General features: G+C 42.7%; 2 protein-coding genes across 2 annotated transcripts in view; one reads left to right on the top strand and one right to left on the bottom strand.

Moving 5' to 3' along the window:
- ntn1a (netrin 1a) overlaps window positions 1-22,525 on the top strand; it is a 56,759-nt gene extending 34,234 nt beyond the window's left edge. The window contains exons 4-7 of the mRNA XM_058641285.1: window positions 4,741-4,890; window positions 7,222-7,275; window positions 15,715-15,789; window positions 20,426-22,525. Of these exons, the coding sequence (XP_058497268.1) occupies window positions 4,741-4,890; window positions 7,222-7,275; window positions 15,715-15,789; window positions 20,426-20,754 (608 nt within the window). The 3' untranslated portion in view covers window positions 20,755-22,525. The remainder of the gene's footprint in view (window positions 1-4,740; window positions 4,891-7,221; window positions 7,276-15,714; window positions 15,790-20,425) is intronic.
- A 1,533-nt stretch (window positions 22,526-24,058) lies between these two features.
- The window catches only part of stx8 (syntaxin 8), a 43,384-nt gene continuing 42,503 nt past the window's right edge, over window positions 24,059-24,939 (bottom strand). Inside the window, exon 8 of the mRNA XM_058640500.1 lies at window positions 24,059-24,830. Coding sequence (XP_058496483.1) covers window positions 24,766-24,830 — 65 coding nt within the window. The 3' untranslated portion in view covers window positions 24,059-24,765. The remainder of the gene's footprint in view (window positions 24,831-24,939) is intronic.

Consider the following 24,939-nt stretch of genomic DNA (forward strand, 5'->3'; position numbering starts at 1 on the left):
TCTCTTGCCAGTTAAGACATTTTTGCACACTGTATTTGGAAAGTTACAAATGAAGACTTAGAGGATGTGTGTGATTGTTTTACACACTGTCCTACACACACTCTCTGTCACTGAACTCACCACACATACGACCAAACACCTTTATGTGCCGTCAGAGGATCTCGGGTTGACCACGACATACTCCTCTTCTTCTTATTTTGGCTTCTTCCTTTACCGCTAAAATTCAAACTGCAGAGGTTTGAGTGTTGCACTGAAGGGACAGCCCTTAAAAAGCTTGTTTTTTTTATTCAAAGAGAGCGAGAAACCTGTTGGAGGGTGGGCACGCTGAGGAGCACAAGCGTTCGCTTTGACATGTGTAACATAATCCTCCAAGAAAGCAGCTCATTTTCATAGTTGGCCCGACGAGAACAAGAGTGCAGCACAGAGAAAGACCAATCCCCGTGGATACATTTACATGCTGCAATCCCTCACTTCACTATCACTTCACCCCGCACTGCGTCAAAGTGTAAACACAGAATACGTCTGCCTAATCTGTGATCACCGCGTGTAACCAGCTGAGTGTCACCCCCGTTTGTCACCCTGGTGTTGAATTTGACTCCCTCAAAGGTTAACCATTAGTGACTTCCCTAAGAGCCCGTGTTGATGTCGGTGTCTACTCTGTTTTGAGTGACAGCAATAACTACACAAAAGGTCTTTGCCAAATAATGACTCCTGCTCCTGATTAGTCCTCCTTGGAGGACCGTCGACAAACGTAATAAAATCAAGCTTGAGCAGGTTGGCATTTGGTTCTGTGACTGATGGATCAAGTTCAGGCCTTCACATTTAGAATCTGAACTTCAACCATCATGTAATTACATCGGTCAGTGGGATGATGAGGAACATATTTTGCATACAGAGGGAAATTAGGCTTTGATTGAGGGACGGTCTGTTTCAATCAGAGTAACATGCTAAAAACCTTCCTCTCCCCTCCTCATCATATGTCTTCCATCTGTCTGCTTTTGTTTCTTTTGTTTCTTTTTTTTTTTTACCACATATATATAATGCTTGGGATTCCAAAAATACTGTTTTTCATGACTTCACTTATAGCTTAGGATTATTAGAGGGTGTGCTGATTTCAGCATAATGTCAGTTAGAACACACACACACACAATTCAATGTTGTCATCAAACATCAGTCACAAAATGAGTTCATGTGCACTGTTTAGGGCGCTCTCAGTGGCCAAAAGTACAAGTGTTCAGGCCATGACAGCTTATTATTCTGATCAATGAAGCACTAAATAACACAACAAACACAAGATTTGGAAAGCTGTTTATGTGTGGCTCTTTCTTCTTCTGTCCAAATGTACTTGTTGAGGAGCAGAAAACTAATTATAGTCGAACAGAGAGCTGAGTGGAGCTGGCTTGGCTTTACTCCAGGACCAACGTCTTACTGCATGACAAAAACCAAAAAGGGGGGGGGGCAGATTGTAGACTTCAAACAACAGCTTTATGGTAAATGAGTTCAAAATCTTTATATTGTGCAATCTCAGACTCAAGCCTGACTTTGAAAAAGGTCCTTACTCTTATTCTTTTTACCTTTTAAGTTTTCATTCTCTTTATGGCACAATGAGATGCAGCCCATAGGGTTATACAGGACAGATGGTTTTTTTTTCCAATTAATTAATTCACTGATTTCATTTATACAGCCCAAATTCACTCAGTGAGCTATAAAATCTTCAAATTCAAATATATCTTTATTGATTTTTGTAAATTTCCCAGAATAAGAAAACCCCCAACTTACCACACCCCCAAGAACATAAAGCTTGCCCCACAAATACCATTATATATGTATATATATATATATATATATATATATATATATATATATATATACAGGGAAGACACTCAGGTATTACAAGGACTAAGATATCTGGTCACACAGATTCTAGGTAAAAACAATGAAAGAAGCCATAGAGAAGTCATCGAGAATTGTGTTGTTTTGGAGAGGATAACACCCCCCTTACAGACACACACATCTCCACTTATTATTAAAAAACGTCCGTCAGGTTTCCTTGCTGGACATGTTGAAACAAAAAGGGCCTCTTGCACTCTTGTCCCCGTATCTTCCAGAGCCATCTGGAGTAGCCATGAAGCACAGCACACAGCCACTTAACCACTAAGTGGACACACACTTAAACCAGCAACTCTCACTCCCCTCAGTAAACCAGCGCTTTAGCCAGCAGGTGGGTCATCCAGCCAGCGAGTCAACCAATTTGTCACTGAACCGGACAGTGAGTCAGTCCACCAGCCTGCAAATGGACGAGGGGGAGGAGAGGGAGGGCTTCCCACCTGTAGACCATGTGCTAAGCATGTTGATTTACGTTTGGCAGGCTTGAGGCTCTGAGCAGCGGTTACAGGCAGATGCTCTTAAAAATATAACCTGAGCTTTCTGAAGCTCCAACCACAAATGCACTTTGCCCTCCGGAGCCTCCAACTCCCCTGACACACTCCTAAATTTACAGGCCTGCAGACGTGCCGGACTGGCCTCCATGCTGTTTATTGGGCTGCATATGTGTGTGTGTGTGTGAGTGTGTGAGGGCAGACGTGCACCGTTCTTCACTTAGACAGAGCATTGCAATGAAAGCGGTGACAGAGTGGTCTGATAAAGGTGATAATGGGTACACGCAGTTTAAAGGAGGCTTTCTTGGTCTGATAAGGAGGAACGAGATGCGGCACAACATCTCACTTCTCTCTGACACACACACACACACACACACACACACACACACACAGAGATAAGCGAGGCAACAGAAGCTGAATCACAGGAAACAGCTACTAGTGATAAAGGTGAGACGCTGTATGATAAGGAGGCTGGAAGTCGTGGCCAAGCTGAAAATGCACAAATTGTGGCCTTAACTCAGGAAAGACTTGTCTTATCAAACTTGTCAAAACACCTCACACAACAACAACCACGTAGTATTGCATTACCTCTTGAAGCGCTGTTTTGCCCGCGACCTGCGGTAATATGTCTCTCCCAGAGAGATTGTCTTTCACACAGGGCTGACTGAATAACAACTGAAGCAACACTCTGGGTCAGAGTAAAGCTAAAGACCACGACACAGTCACATCACATCCTCTCCAGGAGTAAAGAAAAGAAATTAAAATATTCAATATAATAAGAGTATGACAAAGAATTGCCCTATAGGGGCTTCAAAACTGTCATTCTCCTGTGAGCATATCACAAGGGAAAGTTTGTAAAACAAAATGACAAATGGTCATATGGCACAGCTACACACCAAAACAAACCATCATCTGTAACAGAATGTAATTATGTGGGGTAAAACAACAACAGTTTATACATAAGAGACCATAGAACCTACATAAACAAACACGGTGCCCCGTGTGCAACATTGGGTGGAGTAAATATGAAGTTGATAACTGAGTAATGACTCACCAGAACACTAATTCAATTAAAATAATTATCCTTTATTTACACAAATTAATGACTAATTTGGCTGCAACGGGGTGAAATGACCAAAGTGTTTTGAAGCTATAATGCCGTGCTGTGGGCTGAACAGTCTGTGTGGTTAAAAACAAAACAGGCCAAGCCACTAAATACCCCCACAAACCTCAGAGTACATAATTCAACGTTGCCTTTGAAGGCTTTCAGAGTGACAAGTGACACAACACAGGGAGAGAAAAAATCTGCAGGGAGGGGCAAGCGGGATGAACACGGCCAACCCAACCCTGTGGCTTAAAGTCAGCACCGCTGGTTTAGTGGGAAATAAACAGAAAATGTAACACTTACACCATGAGGAATAAAGTGGTGAAAGTTTGGTGACAAACAGTGTTGTTGGCTTTGTAGGTTTGTAAAGCGAAAGACGCGGGACTGCTGAAAGAGTATCGAGACCACTCTGGTTCGGATTAGACTTTTGCAAGGATTTACTGTAAGGACTCTGTGGAAGGTCATTAATCCAACCACCTCTCTTTGCAAAGCGACGCCACTATTTATACCTCAAAACAGATGAAAAGAAACAACTCTCAGACAACTATTTTTCAGCAACGATTTCAAACCCGACAGGGGTTTGGCTGTGAAATGAGTTAAGGGCTGGGGCGAGCAATTGGAAAATGATTACATTCCTGAAGCATATGTGTTCGATAGACCCCCCAGTTTGGGAGGAAGGGTGACATACGTCTTAGGCTCACGTTCAAAGCTCGGCATTAATCGGAAACAGGCAATTAGGATTATCCGCCATTATTTTATCATTTGGTAAACATGCGCAACCCATTCTCATTCCCTCGCATACAGCTGCAGCCCCACACTGTGCAAAGACTGGCACACGAGACCAAAACGGCTCACACTCATGTGCAGAGACGCACAGCAGCATGTGGAGACTCGTCTGTGTAATTTAGCCTCGCTGCTTTTAATGGCGCTACATGTGATGGTTAATTAGCAAATCATCTAAACAAGCACTAAAAAAAAAAGACTGAAATGATTGAAGACGACGAGGACGATGTGTCGCTCTTTCAGCCGTGACGCCACAGAACGAGGGACGCGGCGTTCAGCGTTGGTTTTGTCTGTCTGTGCTCGCCTGCACTCGTCTCTCACCACCCTGTTATTGTTGCCACCACTGTTGCCGTGAACCCACCTGCACTCTCGACAGATAGCGTATGTTTGTGTCTCCCCACGTGTTTGCATGTGTGTGTACATGTGTGAGACCACTCACTGTGCCTCTCTCTTCCTTCCTCTGTCTCCTCACAGCATGTGATTGCCATCCCGTGGGTGCTGCTGGCAAAACCTGTAACCAAACCACAGGACAATGTCCCTGTAAAGACGGCGTGACTGGTATCACGTGCAACCGCTGCGCTAAAGGCTACCAGCAGAGCCGCTCGCCCATTGCCCCCTGCATAAGTACGTGGAACCAGCTTTTACTATATCTGCCTCTCTGTAGGATGACATAGCCTGGCCTCAGGTCTGTTGCACACACCTCAAAGGAAAGGTCACACCTGATGCTACAATAACCTGTAATGATAAACACACGTGCATATTCAAATCACACACACAGATAAATGAACGCACAACAAAGAAACCCCACAATGCTTGAATCCTTTTCTTCAGACAAGTGCTTAGTGTCCGACTTTTGGTTTTCTGACCAGTAAATCTGCTTTCTTAAATAAACACACCATTAAACTGGACCTCAGGGTTACGGCAGCAGAGAACCACTGTCTCCATAAATTTGGGGAAAACCTTTGGGCCGTTAACTCTTGAAGCTCTGCAGTGTCTGAGACCAAAGTGAAAGATTGGAGTGGACTCGTGAAGTCAGTGTTGTTATCTGTAAACCAAAATATACACGTAGACTTCTTCTTCTTCTTCTTCTTTCAGCTTCTCCCTTTAAGTGTCGCCACGGCGGATCATCTGCCTCCACCTTTCCCCTCATCTCTTGTGACCTCTTCTGTTAACACCAGCTCATGTCCTCCTTCACAACATCCATGAACCTTCCTCTTCAACATCCTTTGTCCGATATAATCACTACCCCTGCTCTGCACGTGACCAAACCATCTCAACCTCTCTCACTTTATTTCCAAACCATCTGAACCTGAGCTGTTCCTTCTGTTGAAATGTGCTCATTTCTAAACCTGTCCATCCTGGTCACATCTCAGCATCTTCAGCTCTGCCTCCTGTGTTTTAAACAGCACCACTGTCACCACCGCAAACCATACACCATACACCATAGCAGGTCTCTCTACCGTCTTGTAGACGGTCTTGCGGCACTCGTCTCCACCCTGCATGTACTCTCTTCTTCACCTCTCTCGTGCACTGTCCATAGCTTTGGATTGTTGACCCCAGATATTTCAAATGTATCCATAGCATTGCCCTAAAGTAGCAGCCATTCGTGGGCATCAGTGTTTGAATTGGGACTATTTTGACGAGTTAAAAGGAATTTAATGTTTACTTTAATCAAACATATACACGGAGAGTAAATCAACCTACGAGATATTCTTAATCCCTGGGAATGTCAAACATGCGGCGATTCCTGTAGTTTAATCTGCGACTGTCTCCTGTTAGATTCATCGACTGCGTGCGCCTAGTTTGATTTCAGTAGACAGTCATATTACGTCTGCGGCTGCATGTAGACCCTCCAGAGCTCTCCGACATAAATCTAAAGGAGTCGCTTACGGGAACCAGACTCATTATTTAAACTGGCACGTGTGGTGACTGAACACAGATGGAAGATCGCTGATGAACAGTGGTATCAGCAGGGGATCTCTGGGCCTCAGGCACCATTGTTTTGGCAGCGGTTCGATTTTCTTATCATTAAATAGACCAATTCGTCATGGCGGAGAAGACATCATTATGTACACAAGTCAATAACTGGCATACACATCATTCCACAGAGTGGGATTTATAGACATTAATGTTGTGTACGTTCCGAAAGTAGGCGGCGGCTAAGAAAATCTGACACCACTGACATTTGTGCACCTCTTTCTTTGACATGCTGTCACCGTTTCTTTCCATGTCAAATCAAGTCCATTTTTATTTGTATAGCAACAAATTACAACTCGGATTCTCTCAAGGCATGTGCGCCCTTATATGTCCTCTAGCTGCACTCCACAACACTCAAAACACAGTGTGTGATTGTATCTATTGATGCCGTCCAGCTCCTTTGGAGAGTATCAGAGGAAACAAGCTATGCCTCACGCATGAGCGTCAACATGGTGAATACAACAGCATGAAGGAAGGCTGAGAGAACCACGTTGTGGACGGACATCCGATCACCTCTGTTGTTGAATATTAGCGCAGCAGAGTAAAATGTTCGAGTATAGGAAAACAGATAAATAACAGCTGAATTATGAAAGCCCTATTAAAACGACACTAATTGCAAGATTATAACTTCATTAAGACATAAAACTAAAGACATTTGGGGAAACACCGCTCGATAAACTGGCTGCTTAGTCGTACAACAAAATAGGAACAACTGCAAGGCCTGTGATTTGTAATCAAATGAAAACGTGCACAAATGTAAACACCTTGTGAATATTTGGTCCCGTCGTTAAACATAATGTGTGTATGTTCACACTAAAAAGCTTGTCTGATAGAAAAAAAAAAAAACCACATCACCAAACACTTATTTCACCTTCCTTATAAACTAAGACTCGCACACAAAGACAAGCACGCACATTTGCCGCAAGAAAACTCCGGAAACTGATCTTTCTTTGTCTTCATCTTTTTCTCTTGGAGTAGAGATTCCAGTTGTGCCTCCTACAACCCCGTCCAGCAGCACAGAGGAGCCATCAGGTGAGTCCAGACGAGAGTTCTGTGTTTATCTGCGCTTCTACATATCCACTCTATATAACACATGGGGCCTACTGGGGATGGAGGATGTGAATATTGTGGAAGTGCATAGATGGAGGCAGGGTTTAAGGGATTTCCTCAACATGAGATTTTTCCACAAGTGTAAAAAAAACCGACTGCAGGATAAATTGGATCCCTGTTGCCTTCCCTCGCTGTGCGAAGGGGTTCATGAATATTAAATCCATTAGCAGCAACCCGGGGATGTGCCCCCTTTAATCTCTCACACTTTCACAATTAATCAGTCTAACTGCAGCACCGTGGGGTGTTGGTCTTGTGAACAGCATTTGGGGCTGGCAGTTTGTTTGATTTGGTGATTTTTCATCTCTGCAAACTCCATCTCTCTCTCTCTCGCTCTTATTTCTGATGCTGTGAAGGGAGAAAAGGGGCTGACTGAGGGGACTGCGTCTTGGGATGAAATGGGGGGGGGGGGGGGTTTAGTTTGTTTTTCATCTCATCACCTTACATGCTGAAAATGGTTTGACTTAATATCTGTTAATCAGAATAGATGGGTTCTTCTGCAACATTAAATGTAATGTAGGGACTACTAGGGAGTATGTTTTTCATTTACTTCAGAATCCACGTAGACTTTTTGTCTTTGTTGAACTCGTGGCATGAACGCACATTTCACTGGCATGTCATTTTCGACCGTGAAACACAATCTTGTTTTTACAGTACTAAACAGATATACCTGTTGGAATAGTTCAGGCTTGTAGCATGTTTGCTCTGTCGCACCCATGAAGGTGCAGGAGGCCCATCGTACGTGTGTGTGTGTGTGTGTTTAAGAGGCTCCTGCAGCTGTTGTTGGGCCCTGCTCGGTCCTCAGCCTTCCTCAGACAGCTTCGATTGACAGCACACTCAGGATATCGCCGGTCCCCAACCCTCCTCCACCTCTTTCTCTCTCTCTCTCTCTCTCTTTCAGTCTCGTTTTGCTCTCATCCACCTCCTTCGTCTCCCTCTGTTTCACGCTTTGTCTTCACATAACACTGTGGGTGGTGCCGAGCTGGAATATCTGGAGTTTCTCTGGGCCCCCTTGTCAGGAATCTGTCCACTTTTGGAGCATAGGACATTTTCTTCACCTCGCTGAGGGATTACGGCATAAATGAGAGACCTGTAATTTTTTTATTAGGTCAAATAAATGCATAAACGTGCATTTTTTTTTTGCTTCTTCTGCTTTAGTATTTCAACAGTAAAATCTAAAACTATATGATGGATGTTATGCACCATTCCCACTGGTATTTGATCAATGATCAAACAGGGTGCGCTGCGTTTAGTCGGCATTCACTTCCCAGTAAAATGAATGCAATGCATGCAGGTTTTTATCAGCTTTGGCTAGTATTTGTGGGAATGAAGGTCCCGGGTGAACACACCAATTTCTTCTTTGTCTGTTTCATTTTCTGGCAGTGACGCAAATTCCTGTGTCACTTCTGGCGCAACACTACAACGCTCATTCACTTTATGGCCATTAGCCTAGCTGTGAGACATGAACGTACGTGGCAAAGCCGACTTTTTACAACTCGGACAGCATTTTTTATTTTATTTTTTTTCACTTGGATCAATTGAATGATCACTTGATAGTGAGAATGACCACCATGGTGGTGTTTTGTCTTCCTCTGACTCATTTTTCATGATGTTAAATTCACAAACTGGTGACAGACTATACTGACAACTGGATCACTGTTCACCTGAGTTCAAAAACCCATTTTTTAGTATGAAAAAGGCGATAGAGTGACTTTGTATGAAAGCTATATTCACCTATTTTTCCATTTTGCCTGTTGCTATGTTCTCCCTCTCATAATCCCACTGATTAACCCGTGTCATTGGACGAATGTAACCGCGGCTTTAAGATGGCTGTATAATATCTTAAGGCTATGAAGCTACACATAATCTAATCACAACTAAAACGGCTGGGAATCCTCTCTCTCTCTCTGTCTCTCTCTGTCTCTCTCGTGTATGACGGGCAGAGGGGCTGCTCGGCCCAGAGAGGTTGAAAACAAGCAGACTGCAAGGTGGAGGACCTAGATGGAAGTCCTGCGCTGTTCATGTCAGAATCATGAGAAGCCGAGGGTCCCACCGGACCACCTGGGCTTGAGGCCCAGAGGATGCATACATTACCCTCTCTGCCTCTTCAGAAGGTCACAGAGCAAATGCACCTCTGCTCAGCCTGGTATTCAAGCAGCTATGATATCACCTAATACAGTGTGCGATGGAAAACAGATGTGGTGATTGTATCATTGTATAAAACAATAAAACTCTATATTCTCCCACGCCCCCCAAACAAAAGTACCCCTAGAATATGGGTTATTTACGTTTTTTTTTTTAAATGATTATTTTACTGTTAGAAACAGTAGCAGGAGTGGTAGAAGTAGCATTTTTATGGATTGATTTGAAATATAAGAGGAAAAAGTGTGACATTGCAGGCAGTGGATTGTGTTGTCAAGGAAAACAGATCAAGGAAAAACAGGATAAAAAAAAATGAGGCAGAGAAGAAAACATTTTGGTGAGAAATTAGAAGGGAAATTGCTGCAGAAATGAGGGGGGATTAAGCGATCAAGTAAGAAAATGTGATGAAGGGAAAATGCATGCGTGTGCGCGCATGAACGCATGTGCACATGTGATATTGGAGGCTGACAGCTGTGAGGCAGGTGTCTCGTTACGCCTCAGTCAAACAACGGGTCGGGGGGGCGGGGTGGGGGGGGGCGTGTGTGTGAATGCAGGGCGTGAGGTAAAATGGAGTGGATATTAATTTGTCTCCAGCAGCAGGGCTCTCCCCCTCTCGACCACACGGAGGGCTGGAATGCATGGAGAATACCTCCGATGGTGTGGCCCAGACAAAACACACATTGTGCTGGTAGGTCACGGATGGTGTGAGTCGCCACTCCCACGGGTCGTGACAGAAACGTCTGCACAGCAACGCAATGTGGAGGAGATTAACCACTGATGACCTGCGATGGCCACCCCGGCCTGTCAGAATACACAGGATGTGAAAGTAACTGATGATGATGAGGAGGAGGAGGAGGAGAATTGGAGTGGCGATGATGAGGTTCATAAGGGTAACAAGGTTCAGACATACGTGTGTGTGTGTGTGTGTGTGTGTGTGTGTGTGTGTGTGTGTGTGAGAGAGAGTTGTCTGAAGCTGGAAGTGATCACAATTTGTGTCGGACCCCTCCTTAGATTTTTTGGACGCGAGACTCGTTTCACACCCAGTTCAGTTCCGGCCGATTTCATTGCATTTTACAGTCTTTTCAGCCTGGGTTTTTATTACACTCTTAATTGTAGGAGAAGACGTTATTGTAAAGGACATATTTTTCAATATCCAGGGCCAGAAATAGAACAGTACCATATCAGATTTTCACCATCGGTGTAATAATTTTACATTTAATGACATGAAAACCTTGGCCTGACTTTATTCCCTCTCTCTCTCTCTGTGTCTAAGCTTTTGGGGCGATAACCAACAGGAGTCCCTGCTGACTCATGTGAGAACAGCCTCGACGCACATCATCTGAAAGTGACATCTGGCTCTTGTCATTGCGAAAACAAACCATCTTTTGCTCCGACAATACAATGAAATTAGAAGTGAGGAGGAGGAGGAAAGCTCCTTCTTTGACTTTATCACACTCTCGCTCTGTCTGTCTTTTGTTGGACAAGATCCAAACTCACAGCTCTGGTGTGAGCAGCTCAGCTCAGCTCAGAGCAGAGGAGAAGAGAGCGGGGCAGCACACTGGGCTCCATAATCTAATTACATGCTTTATTTGCTGCAATTTGTTTCTCAATCAGTGTGGTTGAAGGAGAAAGCCCTCCTCCCGAGCCATCATTTACACATCCTTGTTTCTCTGCCCTGCCTCTGTGGCCAAGTTCACACTGTCTAGTGTCAGGATACCAAAGTGTGTCTCGATCAAGCTGATATATGTTGCATGGAGACCACTTTAGATCAGATTTCACTCATCTGGTGATTTTATCTGTGTGGAAATAACACAAATGCTGAGCATATTTGTGTTCGGCCATAAAATACGTGGTGGTGGTGGCGGTGGTGGTTATTTTGAAACCTGGACCATCAACACCTGCTCCTAGATGTCACGTTAACTAGTGAGGGTGTATTTTGTTCTCGCCGTGCAATGTTGAGACAGTGATATAAGATCCAGAAAGTCCAGAAACTCACACACTAAAATACTGCACCCTTGTTTATAAAACAAAATCGCAGCTTCTTTTATCTTTTATCATATGTTGCTGCATGGTAGGAATGTGTCCTTGTGCAAAAAGGAGGTAGAGCCAGCACACACACTTAATGAAGTGAGGACCACATGCCATCCCAGTGTGGATCCTCCTCAAATCTTTGAATCCTGCCCGCGTTGCACCTTCAGAAGACAAAGGCGACGTGCGTATAATTTCTCTATCATCAAGGAGGAATTTGCCCTTCAGCATATTTTGATTCATCACCATAGTCTGGATGGCATCGCATTGCAGCAAAATTTGAGCCTGGTTAAAAACTTTTTTTTATTTCTTTTATTTGCTTCCCAGAGTTCTCTGTGTCTTCACACTGTGTCTCTGTGTTTTGGCAATTTACCTCAATGTGAGGACAGCATTCAATCCAGTCAATCTGAATATAAAAAAAAGGGTGTCAAAGAAAATCGATTTCCTTGCAGCAAGAACTGAATGTTTTTAGCCATTTAATAATGTTTGCTTGAGATCATTCTGATTCTGATAATGTGAATTTACTGGATACTGAACATCAGATGATGATGCTGGTTTCTTTGGTTTGTGCAGGTTTGCTGTTGCTAAGATACTTCTAACCTGAAGTGTTTTTGTAAACCTGCATATTCAAATTTTAAGGCAGGTTTTTGTCCAGAGAAGAGAAGAGAAATACTCCAAGGCTATGAATCGTTCTTGATTTCCTGAACTGATTTAATACTGATTCACAACGTGAATCCGTTTCAGATATTTCAGTCAATTTTGCTTGGCTATGAAAGTGATCTTCAAGACACCAAAAGGGTTTTTTCGTCCAACTCTTCTCTGTATTCATCATTTTTTAAAATCCAAATCCATTGAGCTAGTGATCACGGTAGTGAGAAGATGTAGTGTGACACCTTTGCGGTTGCATGTGCCGCAGCATGCATGGCTTACGGAGGCGGTAATTCCGACCATGTTTCATACTTGGCAGTGATCTGAAACAGCAAAATGGCAAGTTGGGCAATGTTTGTTGTTTCAACACAGGGCAGAGAGAAAAACTGGAAACCTTTTAAGTGCATTTGTTAACCCTTTTCATCACTACAGTAGTTGTAGCTATGACTAACCCGTTTAATTGGACTACTGTCCTTCTCCCCGTCTACAAACACTCCATGAACTTTAAATTCTTTGAGCCGGCTGAGAATAAACTTGGTCTCATCTTCTCGCCGTTGTCCTCATTGTGGTGTGTGTGACAATGGTACTGTGTGTGTGTATGCTCCAGTAAATACAGCATGTTCCCTGACACACAGCTCGGCTGGTCTAGTCCAGTTTTTACGTTCAAGAGCGATCAAGATCCTCTATGAGCTGCTGTGAGACGTATCTAACTCCGGTTACTGAACTGATCCCAGCCGGGCTTTACGACCCCAGTGACATTATGCGGTGCGGGATCATGTTGTTGGGCAGCTTTAGGGAGAAGCATCCCAAATGAGAACGATTAACTTGAAGGCTTGTACAGCACTTTGATGAAAGGGGCAAAGGTCCACCTCTCAGTTACGTGCTCCTCAGTGCTCTGAAAGGCAGGAGACAAAGCGGCGGAGTAACTGCATGTACTCAGAACACCCAAAGCAGAGTTTAGCTCAGTGCTACAGGACTGCTCCCACTTCCCCTGCTTGTAACACACACACAAAGGGAACATTTGTCCTCACGGTAGGGGACTGCCTGGCCCTAAATGGGGGTCTTGGGGTGCTCTCAGCGGGGCCCAGAGCCGTGTCTCTGGGGTACACTAATGGGGAACGAAAGGCTATCAAAGGGAAGTATCATGATGGCATCAAGGGGGGTTATGAGAAAACAAAGCTTCTTTTCCACAGCTCCCCCTTCGTTCATTTACATGGTAATCAGGTGAAGCTCATATACTAGACTCCACTGTTTCATTTACTTTGCCCGTTTTTGTTACTCTGTCTATTTCCTATCATTGGCTTCAGCTTTGCCCACTTGCTAACCAGGCTTCATCCTTGTTGAAATTCGGGGGTTTTACTCAAAAAATCCTGGTCCTTCTCTGCTTCTTCTTCCCACCACCCCCCCCACCCCCGATAAACTTCACTCCTGCCCTCTTTTTTGTCATCCTCTCCACCCCTTTTGCTCCCTACCAGTATCCATGCGCCCACCTCCTTCTCTCTTTTTTTTTGTTTTTTTCTGGGTGCATTTTTTCTTGTCGTGGAGTTCCCCAGGCAACCTCATTCAAGCAGAGCATAAAGGAGAGTAAAGGCACGGAGCAAAGATCTGCTCACAACAATACGGTTTGTTCATATTCAGGCGGCCTGAAAGCTCCAATCCCTCTTCCACCGCCCCATCACTCTCCTCTGATCTCTACTACTCGTCATCCATCCATCTCCTCCAGCCAGCCTCCCTCCCACCCCCTTTTCTTTTACTATATTCATTACAGCATTGAAGTGCGACTCTGGATTCAACTGACGCCGGCTAGAATAGAGTTAAAGCAGAGAAATTGTGAAAACTTTTTATGTGTATATATATATACATACATTATATATACATATATATATATATATATATATATATATATATATATATAGATGACCCTCACTGTAAGTGTTTGGCAGTGTGACAGCACTGGAATGACATGCTCCATGAACCTTGGTGCCAGCGAGGTGGATAGGGTTGCCTTTATCACCTTATGATAACCTGTCATAAAATGAAGGGTATACGCAGATTATGGATTGTGGACCGATATATTCAAAAATATTTCAAAATGACCAGTAACTGGTGTGTATTTGACACACACTGCATTTGCATACGTTGCGTATCAAGCGCTCGACGACCTTGTCCATATCGCATGTCCACAGTGCGGGTAATCTTGCTCCCGTTTTGTTTAAATCAGGGAGGATACTCAAATGTTTCCCATCCTCAGTCCAGCATTTAACCACCTTTGATTTGAGGTTATAATTTTATGTAGAGACACCGTCCAGGAATACTAAATATCTTACGAATATCGGATCAAGCTGAATTTAACAGCATATAGATATATGTGGGTGTGCATGAGCTCGATTTGGGTGACCCTTCTGCATGCGTGAGGTATTTATTTGTTCACGCTGTCCAGAGTGGACATGCGGCCCCTCCTTCCCAAGGGTTCTGTGTCTAACGCTTCATGGATGGCTAGTTTTCCCTTCCTGACCTCCCTTTGTGTGGCATTGACCTGCTTCACACCCCCCACCTTCTACCCCCTCAAATAGCTGCCAGCCCTCAATGCTCTTTCCCACTTGTCCGCACTGCAATAAATGCAAAAGCTTGACACAGTGCTTCGCGGGGCCTTGAAGTGATCCCGGGTTTTTTTTTTCTTCTTTTTTTTCTGGAGGTCGGGGGGCTGAGGTGACAAGCGATGTGAGATTTGGAGGGGGGGGGGGGGGGGGGGTTTGATGTGGGTGGAGGGTGGTCTACACTAATTCCCACAGTCACAGGGAGTGAGTTGTGTGATAGCGGAGGTCATTTTTATACTTCAGCCACACTGTCGATGGTCTCATCAGACTCTAAGTGTTGAAGACATGGCCACAATAGAGCGCCTCGGTCAGACAATGGTGCAATAAAAGTGGATGTGTGTCAGACTGTTGTCTGAACCTGGTATTAAAAGAACCAAGATGATTTTTGTTGTTATTATTTGAATGCACATTTTTTTTTCCTTTACAAAAATGGCTTTGTAATGGGAAAAATTTAACTTTTCACAAAAATCTGAGATGAAGGGAATTTCTTGATTCAAGAATTTCCAGCGTATTTGATATGAGAAAAGTCTTCTAAGATATTCATATTTGATGTAAATGTACATGAAGTAAATGATAAAATATGTACTGCAGATGTACCCTCAGATAAATCACTAATTTAATCTATTATTGAAAAATGACTTTTCTTGATCCACTTATTCCACTGTTTACACAAAGAGAAATTGCATTTTTTTTCTTTCATTTTTAGATTTCCTCTATAAAATGTTATTTCCTGGTTAGTTATTTTAATTTATTTTCATTTGTCTTCATTTGCTGTCAGTAATGCTCATATCAAAATATATACCTAAAAGATTATAGGCCCATACAGAGCACTCAGTCAGTAAAAAATACTTGACAAACTTTTTCCCTCACAACTTCAATGACTCACCACAACAGTTCATTCATGGTTTGTTTTCCTGACTCTCATTTTTTTCCTTCTTTTCTCTTGCAGACTGTGACTCATATTGCAAGGCATCGAAAGGCAAACTGAAAATCAACATGAAGAAGTACTGTAAGAAAGATTACGGTGAGTCAACAGACTACAGAAAGGCTCATTTAAGGACTTGGATTAATGGTCATTTGCACAGGAAAAGCCTAAAGGCACGGGAGAAATACACCTTGTGGTGACTTTTGGGTGAGGGAATCTAAATGAGTGGAGAAATGAGTCGTGTCTTCTTTCTCAACGTCCTCCCTGTGTTGCCGGGGAACAGCTATAGTTTACAGGGGAGGCATTTTACTGATGGCTTACTTCAGCTTTCTGAGGACGGAGACAAAGGATCAAACAGAGGACTACAGATCTTAAAGGAGGAAGAGAGGAGGAAAAGAGGAGCAGACAAACAGAAGAAGAGAAAGGACAGGATAAAGAATTAGGCTGAGGTGTTTGTGTGTGTGTGTGTGTGTGTGGGAAGGGGTCATCTCTGAGCAGGCATTTAAAGCCCCCTAACGGATAAAGCCAAGGCAGTGTGACGGACAGTGGGTGCTCTCTCTTAGAGATCCTCATTAAGGCAGCTCACTTCCCCCACAGCCAGTGTGTTTCTCGCTGCATTCCTGTGGGCGTCCGTCCGCCATGCTATTCAAGGTGTGGATAAGACGTATGACCTCTCCCCTCTGTCCTCCGCCCTGACTGAAGTCAGGCTTCCGAAGCGGTCAACCAAGCAGCGGCATCCTGCAGCATACCTCAGCAGCTTGACAGACAGGCCCGAGCTTTGTTCTGCGGGCAAGGAGGTCAGCTTATAGACACCTCCTCTTCCACCAGTGACGGCTGGTGTCGTGAGAAGAGCCCCATCTCCGAAATATGTATCGGTTCATGCGCGAACGTGCCTGTTACGTGGCCGCATTCACTTATTTCATTTGGCACCAAACGCTCTAATCGGAAATCTGCACTTGTAGATAACGAGCAGTCGTTTCGTCAGTGGAACGTTTATGTCAGCAGTGACGTAATCCCAAATTAGCACTTGACACACTGCATTTGAGGGTGGAGAAGTAAAATGAGACATCAGGATTCCCGTCTAGTGAAAACATCAATGAACAGGCCTTTTGAAATGATACTGCATTTACAGTGTGTGTGTGTGTGTGTGTGGGAACCTGCTGTTAATAATGAGTAATAGAGAGATTACTGAGCAAAAAAAGGATGGAGTTTCTCCCCTTTTACATTACTTTTACACCACATATGGTTCCTTGCCCATGTAGGGTTATCGACATTTTATAAAAGCTGTATATATGAAAAATATCAGAAAACCACATATAAACTTAAAGGCACATTTATATTTATGGTTAAGACCGTAACCCTAAACCCTAACCCCTAACCCCTACCGCTCCTGATCGATATCTGTGACGTCGTCATGTGACTTTCCAAACTCACTGGGTCACATAGCAATGCGATTTTGGATGCCCGGAAGTTACCATTCATTTTGTAGTCCCTTGCCCAATTAAGGCTTAAGACAGTACCGACTTTATATGAGGAAGTTTTGTTCATATTCAATTAAATTCAATCTTTATTGCAGACTCTCAGAAGGTCCATAGAATAAAAAAAAACAAACTATAAACTTATAAAAATAAAACCTCAGCAATCGATTTAGAGAAAATTCATACATGGGCTATCGTATCGTCTAACACTTTCTGAGCCTGAGCGAGGACTGAAAGCACCTCTTCATCAGGCTGGTTAAAGCCTCTATGACGCCGTTTTCTGATTCATCCAAGCGACACATAAAGTTGTACACGTCAGACGTCTTTGGAGTGCTTCACACGTAAGAAACTTCCAAGGACAAAAACAGTTGACTGCACGTGACATATTGTTACCAGCAGATAACAAACAGATATTTTAATGTATTGATTTATAGAAATGTTTTCTTTTCTTTTTCTTTTTTTAAACATAATTTCGAATTTAAATGACATTCGAGGGCTTTTAGATTGAGTTAGTTAGTTATTACCGGTTCATGCTCGTGCATTGTGTTTCATTCAATCAATCTGTCCGCCATTAGTTTAAGTGCTACATCATCCACTTTCTCCTCACCTTGACTCCACCAGAGGGGCTCTGTGCTGACAGCGTACACGAAAACAGCGTACTGCATCCATGATTCATATCCAACCAGAACAAGACGCCCGTACAGTATTTACCTCATGTAAGCTTAGCAAATCCAATCGGGAAAGTCAGACCCAGTGTACATTTACAGCATGAATGGAGGGAACTATACTGTAGCTTTGGAATGTTTGAAAAGATCAGCAGGGTAGCTGAGCTTCACGCTGCCCCAGGAAACGACACAACAAGCTTCTGTGGTCGATATACAGGCGCACATAAAGAATCACAGGAGGGGGTAGTGTGCATGGAGGGGGTGGTGGAAATGTCTGATCGCTAACTACTCTAGACTGTACACAGTGGTCACTGTTCAAACACAAACAGGGAGAAAAGGACCCGGTGGAAGCTCCGCTGGCAGGTGCCGCAGAGGCCACGACCAGGTCATTCCACATCAGGCAACTGACCCTTACAGTCGGAACCTCAGAGGGGGGGAAACACGCCATCGTGAGGCTGTTTCACCAACACAAACGGTGTGAGGAACATAGCAAAATGGCAGCCCAACACTCCGCAGCAGACGCAACAATGAATAAATGAAGAGCGCTCCTTCACAACAGGCCAACACAAAAGCTGGTTATGATTTAGTAACATGACTGAAAGACAATGTAAACAAAAGAGGAAAAAGAGGGAGGCTGAATACAACTCAAGACCTCCTGAGTGGTTGGCTTGCTTATTTGAGAGAAACAGTAACCACTGCATCTGTCCATGCATGTCTGTTTAAAATAACACCTACACTGTCACAGTCTGACGACTGACGAACTATTAAGTTAAAGAACAATTATTTGTTGGACAAGAGTAGCAACTTCGAAACTGATATATTACCCAAGCACCAGGGACTGTATCTGTATCAGGCAAGAGTCTGGCATATTATCCACTGTAAAATCACAGTCACGTGTTTTTTTCCTGTGTCGGGGAGACGCACAGCAAAGTCAATACAAAGTGATACAGTGGTGTTTTCAGTGAAGTTTTAGCTGTGGAAAATGTCTTTGCAAAATGTATGGCTCCAAGCTTGACCTTAATGTAAAATGATATACAGCGCACTTCATTCCACCGTGATGTTCAGCTGCATTAACTCTGTACACACTGAAGGTGAAACCAGTGACCCTGAATGGTGGCTCATTTCAAAAGCTGTCCCATCAGCACAGGAGAACCATCGTAGAGCTTCATTAAGATCTGGTCAATATAATCCATTTTAATATTTCCCGGGCAAGGATCCATGAGGAGCAGCCCTTTCTTTCTTCCCTTTTCTTCCCTCCCTCTCTCTCTCTCTCTCTCCCTCTTCCTCCCTGTGCGAGGACCGAAGCACTTCATTCATCATCTGAATATCACCAAGCGTCTCCCGAGCTATAACGTCTCTAATAGCCATACCCTACCTCTTAATCACATTACCAATCACACTGCACTGTCACTGGTAATGGAACGTAATGCATGTGCAGCCATAGAGTATATCACAGCGGGACCAGAAACCAGCAGCAAAAACAAAACAGCAGTTCTTTCACACGCTTTCACAGTTTTAACTTGATAGTAACTTAAGCATTCCTGAGGAGAATAATCTCTGACAGACATAAAGACAACAAAGAAAGCAGACTTTTGCACACTACTTTATATAAGTAGATCTTGACCATCATATTTATATTCATCGACGCACTGAAGTGCAGTTTACATTTTAGCATTTAAGCAGACGCTTTTTATCCAAAGCGACTTACAAAAGAGGAATAAGCCAAGTCGTGGAAAGAAATCCACTTGATAGGAACAGTGGACTGACAGATGCAGAAGGAGATAGTGCAGGGGAGGGGCGGTAAGAGAAGTGCTAGGACAGAAGATGCTCCTGGAAGAGCTGGGTCTTCAAGAGCTTCTTGAAGATAGACAGGGACTCCCCTGTTCTGGTAGCGCTCGGTAGGTCATTCCACCAGCGAGTAACGGCACACGAAAAGAGAATCTGGATTGTCTTGCGCGCGGTGTTGGCACCGCCAGACGACAATCCTTTGATGAACCGAGTAACATAAGCCTTTATAAGCGGGAATACTCTAGGTTTTAAATAAATCGAGGCAGTTTTATTTTTGGATTATTGTGGCAAAGCAGCCGATGGCCTCAGAAGGTGGCACTCACTGCACGCTGCTCTGCACACCACAGTTTTTTATCTGCCAGCTCGTGGTGCACTGATGATTGAATCGCGGCCACAGTTGGAAAAAACCCCAGCGTACTTGGAAGAGAAACAGACCCTTTTTCTTCCAACGTGACAGAGATCTTAGAGAACAGTGGTTACTCCTCAGGAAATTGAAGCAAAAAAAATCAAATTGTGGTGGTTAGTTGACCCACTGTATCTTATTTAATTACCTCATTAAATATCCAGTGACACAGAGTAGAAGTTGTTATAAGGGAAAACTTTGGCTCGGGGTGTATTCGCCTGCGTTACCATGGTAAGGCATGGAAATACCATCGAAATGAGGTGGCGCCTCGGCACGAAGCACTTGACCACATAATATTGTGATATTATGTGGTCGTACACCTTACCTCTAATCCAATAGTTCAGATGTTTGGAAATGAAATTCAACAGAGAGTGATTTTGTGCAATGTCTTCAATCTGCAGCCGTCCAGGTGCACATCCTGAAGGCAGACAAGGCCGGAGAGTGGTGGAAGTTCACCGTCAACATCATCTCCGTCTACAAGCAGGGCGAGAGCCGCATCCGCCGCGGGGACCAGTTCCTGTGGGTCCGTGCCAAAGACGTGGCCTGCAAGTGTCCCAAGATCAAGCCTGGAAAGAAGTACCTGCTGCTGGGGAACGACGAGGACTCTCCTGGCCAAGGAGGAGTGGTGGCAGACAAAGGAAGCCTGGTTATCCAGTGGAGGGACACGTGGGCACGCAGGCTGAGGAAGTTCCAGCAGCGGGAGAAGAAAGGCAAGTGCAAGAAGCCATAAACGGAGAAACGGTGGAGGATGTCAGGGTTCGAGGAGAAATTCAAGAGGAAATCTGAGCAGGTGATTTGAATAAAAGAGAGAGAGAGAACAGGAGGGACGGACAGAGACCACAGACAGAGAAGAGACTGTTTATGTTGCTGCTTTTTTGTGTAGAAGCATGAAGAGAATTATTTAGGATGATTAGTGAACATTTTGTTGAAGGAGCTCACCTTGCAGATTTGGTTTTATGGTTTATTTTACTTTGAGATTCCTCTCTCTTGTGGATTTGCCGAATTTGCACCTATTACCAGTATATAAAGTTATTTGTGTTGTTTTCTTTATCGCAGTATGAAATCAGTATATTTTATTGTTTTTTTAATTTTATGGATGTTTTCTGCAGGTGCAAAAAAAAAATGACACATCCCCCCCCATACTTAATAACCACTGCAAGTTTGCCTCTGCATGGTTTTCTTACTGTATTCTTCACTAAGAAGTGAGCTTGTTTCATCAAACGTCTTCGCTGAGACAAATGAGGCAGAAATCTTTCTCATAAATGTGCCATAAAAGACCAACTTTAGCCCTAAATTTGAATTCCCCTTTTGTCAAATTCAGGAGGAGCTGCAACTTAAGAAAAAAATGGTCATATTTTTACACTTTAGCTGTTTTAGTAATTGGCACATGGATAAAATGCAGTCCTGACTAATCTTTAGTGTTTGTCCAGTCTTCCCCAGATTTTACATTTTGGTGGTTCGGTATTTGTACAAACTCCATTTATGTGACTGTAGCATTCAGTGCCACAGATGTTACTCATGTTGAAATGTTTAAAATCACTGATTACACCTCCAGCGCAGACAGTAACTGTGATATTTTATTTGTATTATTTCAGAATTATATTTAAACAAACCAACAAACAAACAAAAAAAAGGACATCAGGCCATTGACTGCTATAAAAATAAGGTTCAAAGGTTGATATCATAGTACAGTAACAATATGATATAATAGTAATGTCATTATTTTCTCTTCGGGGAAATAATAATAATAATGTGGTGCTACCATTTTATTTCTATATTAATCACTAAGTAATAGCTTGGTATTAACAATGGAAAACGTTGACATAAGGGAGGATGCATTTCAACTTCACAATAAGGTCATTATTTTGATTCTGATAATACATTGATAATAGCCTATAGTTATTAACATTAAAATGGTGTTACCATAGCATTTTCCTCCCTGTTACAAATGAGATAAAGATAAAAGATAAAACTCCCCCCATAAAATCATCAGCTGCTCTTAAAAAATCTATTGAAATAAATTAGCAACTTTTTGTTGTTGTTGTTGTTGTTTTTTAGAGTATATATCAGTCTTGCCTGACTGCAGGCAAACATTGTTTGGGTAAAAATTGGGAAAAGAAATGCAAGTCTATGTCTCATTTTCTCTGTAGTCTGTATACTGTGTGGCAAAATAGTACTTTTAAAGACAAAGGAAGACAAATGTCCTTTTAAGGGATTTAAAAGTCATACTAAAAATAAAAACAACATGCATCTAAACCTAATCATTGCTGATTGTAGAAGGCAATGGAAGTGCAGAAGGTAAACTCAACCCCTCCAGATTTCAGACACATTTTATCCGGAGTAACCTTTTTTTTTGTTTTTGTTTTCCACACATTCTTTCGCAAACACAACGTATGACTGCAGATTCACAAACAGATCACTGTGCAACCACTCCGAAGCTGCAGTCTCCCATTGACCTGTCACGTCAATTCTCTGCACTTCTACACTGCACGGGGGAGAAACTGGGGGGGTGGAGGGTGGGGTGGTGTGGGGTTGGTGGGGGGAGACGGGGGGGGGGGGGGGGTTTGCAATCACTTGATGCTGCTCAATTCAAAACACATTGCTCATTTATTTGTACGCAGTCCCGTTTGGATTTCACTGAGGAATGTGTGGTAGAAACACTGCTCAGGTTTGTAAAAAAAAAGAAAAAAGGAAAGAAAGAAAGAAAGAAAGAAAGAAAGAAAGCCCACGGTGTCTCTGATGTATCATAAACTAGGCTTTCTTTTCAGTCCATCCCAAAACACTCTGAGCAACACTTTTGATGTTACTGGTGTTTGTTGTTTAACAAAAATCCCATTTATGGCACCGTTTAAAATGTTCCACAGCACAACAAAATCATTTCAAGACACCTGGTTTTAATCAAATGGATTTTCATGATCATATTTGATTCCTCTATTTCAGAAACCTCCTTGTTTTTGTGGGGATTTTTTTTTGTCTTAATTATTATTATTATTATTATTATTATTATTTTGAGCGGACTAAAATGCCTCCTAAATAAGGACGAATGAGAAAACGCTTTTTTAAAAACTCAGAGAGATCAAAATGACCTGTGCTACACTGAAAGATGCGAGGTACACATGATTCAGACAACGTTGCAAAAAAAAAAGAAAAAGAAAACATCAGTATTCACGTGTCTGGTTTGTTGTTCTTTTTTTTGTACTGTACAATCAATCAAATGATTGTGTTTTCAGTCCAACATGGTGGTATAATATATGCTGGCGGCTGTTCCAATGGCGATGATGACAACACACACGTGTTCAGTAGACTAAACATGTAACCTGCCTTTTGTCATTAATCCCTACAACATAACATTACATGGGAATTCTTTCTCAGTTTGGCACAATGTAACCTGCAATCACACCTCTATAGTCTCTGAAGCCTCATGCTGTACATTATATTTTTTTCATCCAACTCCTGAGCAATGGTTTGACAAGCTTCCTGATGAAACGCTACACACACACACACACACGTCAAAGCATTGCTTTGTGTTCATACTATGAATTGTAAATGTTGTTTAGTTGTCACCATTGCAAAGATTTGTTTTGCAATCTTGTTTTTCAATGCGTACTAATATATTATGGTTATTATATATGAATATATTTAATGACACAAGACATTGTGGATTTTATTGTCTTTATCAACTTTTTTTTTTTTTTTTTTTTTACTTGTGGTTCTTTAGATCATTGCCATTAAAGAAGGAAATAACTACTGAACACACCAACCTGGTAGAACTTAATTAAGATTTTCAGCTGAAATAAACCTGTTACGTTGAAAAAGCTGTTGTTGTTTCCGATGATTGTGTGTTCTGTGTTTTAACAGTGTAGCTGCGCGCTGGACAAAACAATGCGGCGCAGATTTCATAACGGAAATATTGAAGCATTAATACAATGATGAAGCTCTGGCAAAGGTTCACCCCAGCTCAATATCGTGTTACAAAACATTGCAATCCTCCAGAGTGAGTCCTGGGCATGCACGCAGACAGACGGGAGTCCAGGGACTTTAAACTGGAAATGTCATTTATTAGAAATTACAAGCTGAATTGATTTACAAGAAAGGAAAACAGCCGTGTTAGTAACAGAACTGAGCTGTTAGTTTTGGCTCAGAGCGACTCTATAAACAGAGTAAAATCCCAAGACAAATGATAACATTACACAGTTACAGTAATGCATGGGTAGATATAAGTAAGTGTGGATACTGCACAGCTTATGGAATAACTGTACTCTGTACGCCCAGACCCAGACAGACTCATGGAAGAAATGCTCCCGATACCTGTGTGAGGTCTAAATGTTGGATCTATATTCACCATAGACCAGGCTAAAAATATTTCTTAAAAAAAAAAAAAGCTCACAGCTTTCTAAATAAATATTTTACTGTTTGATGAATTGCCAACTTAATGAGCCACACATTTACTATGAATGAGGAACAATTTACACCCAATGGCATTATACAATATATTACAGGGTTAACCTGCAACCAAGCAACTGTAAAGAAAAGAACGACAGTGTTACAGTGATGCACTTCATTTCACATATGAGGAGTGAATGTAGGAAAATAAAATCTGATGACAGACGGTGTTCAAATGGGTATTTGTGTTTGTGTAAACACACTGTACTGTACACGTGTTTTAATATGAGATTCTGCACAGAACTGTCACTGGAGCGCTCGTCCAGTGCAGGTCCAGGATCACTGGTGTCCTTGTCACCTACATGGGCCACGCAGCAATCACGATGATGGCTATTAGGAGCAGCACGATCACCACCAGCATCCCTGAAAGAGGAATTAAAAAAAAAAAAAAAAAGATTAGATGATAAAAAGTGAACACAGTTTGCAAAGATGATATATGAAAAGAAATGTATGAGGTCATAAAAGGATCATG

The sequence above is a fragment of the Solea solea genome, chromosome 10 (genome assembly GCF_958295425.1).
Source record: "Solea solea chromosome 10, fSolSol10.1, whole genome shotgun sequence".
NCBI classification, from domain to species: Eukaryota; Metazoa; Chordata; class Actinopteri; order Pleuronectiformes; family Soleidae; genus Solea; species Solea solea.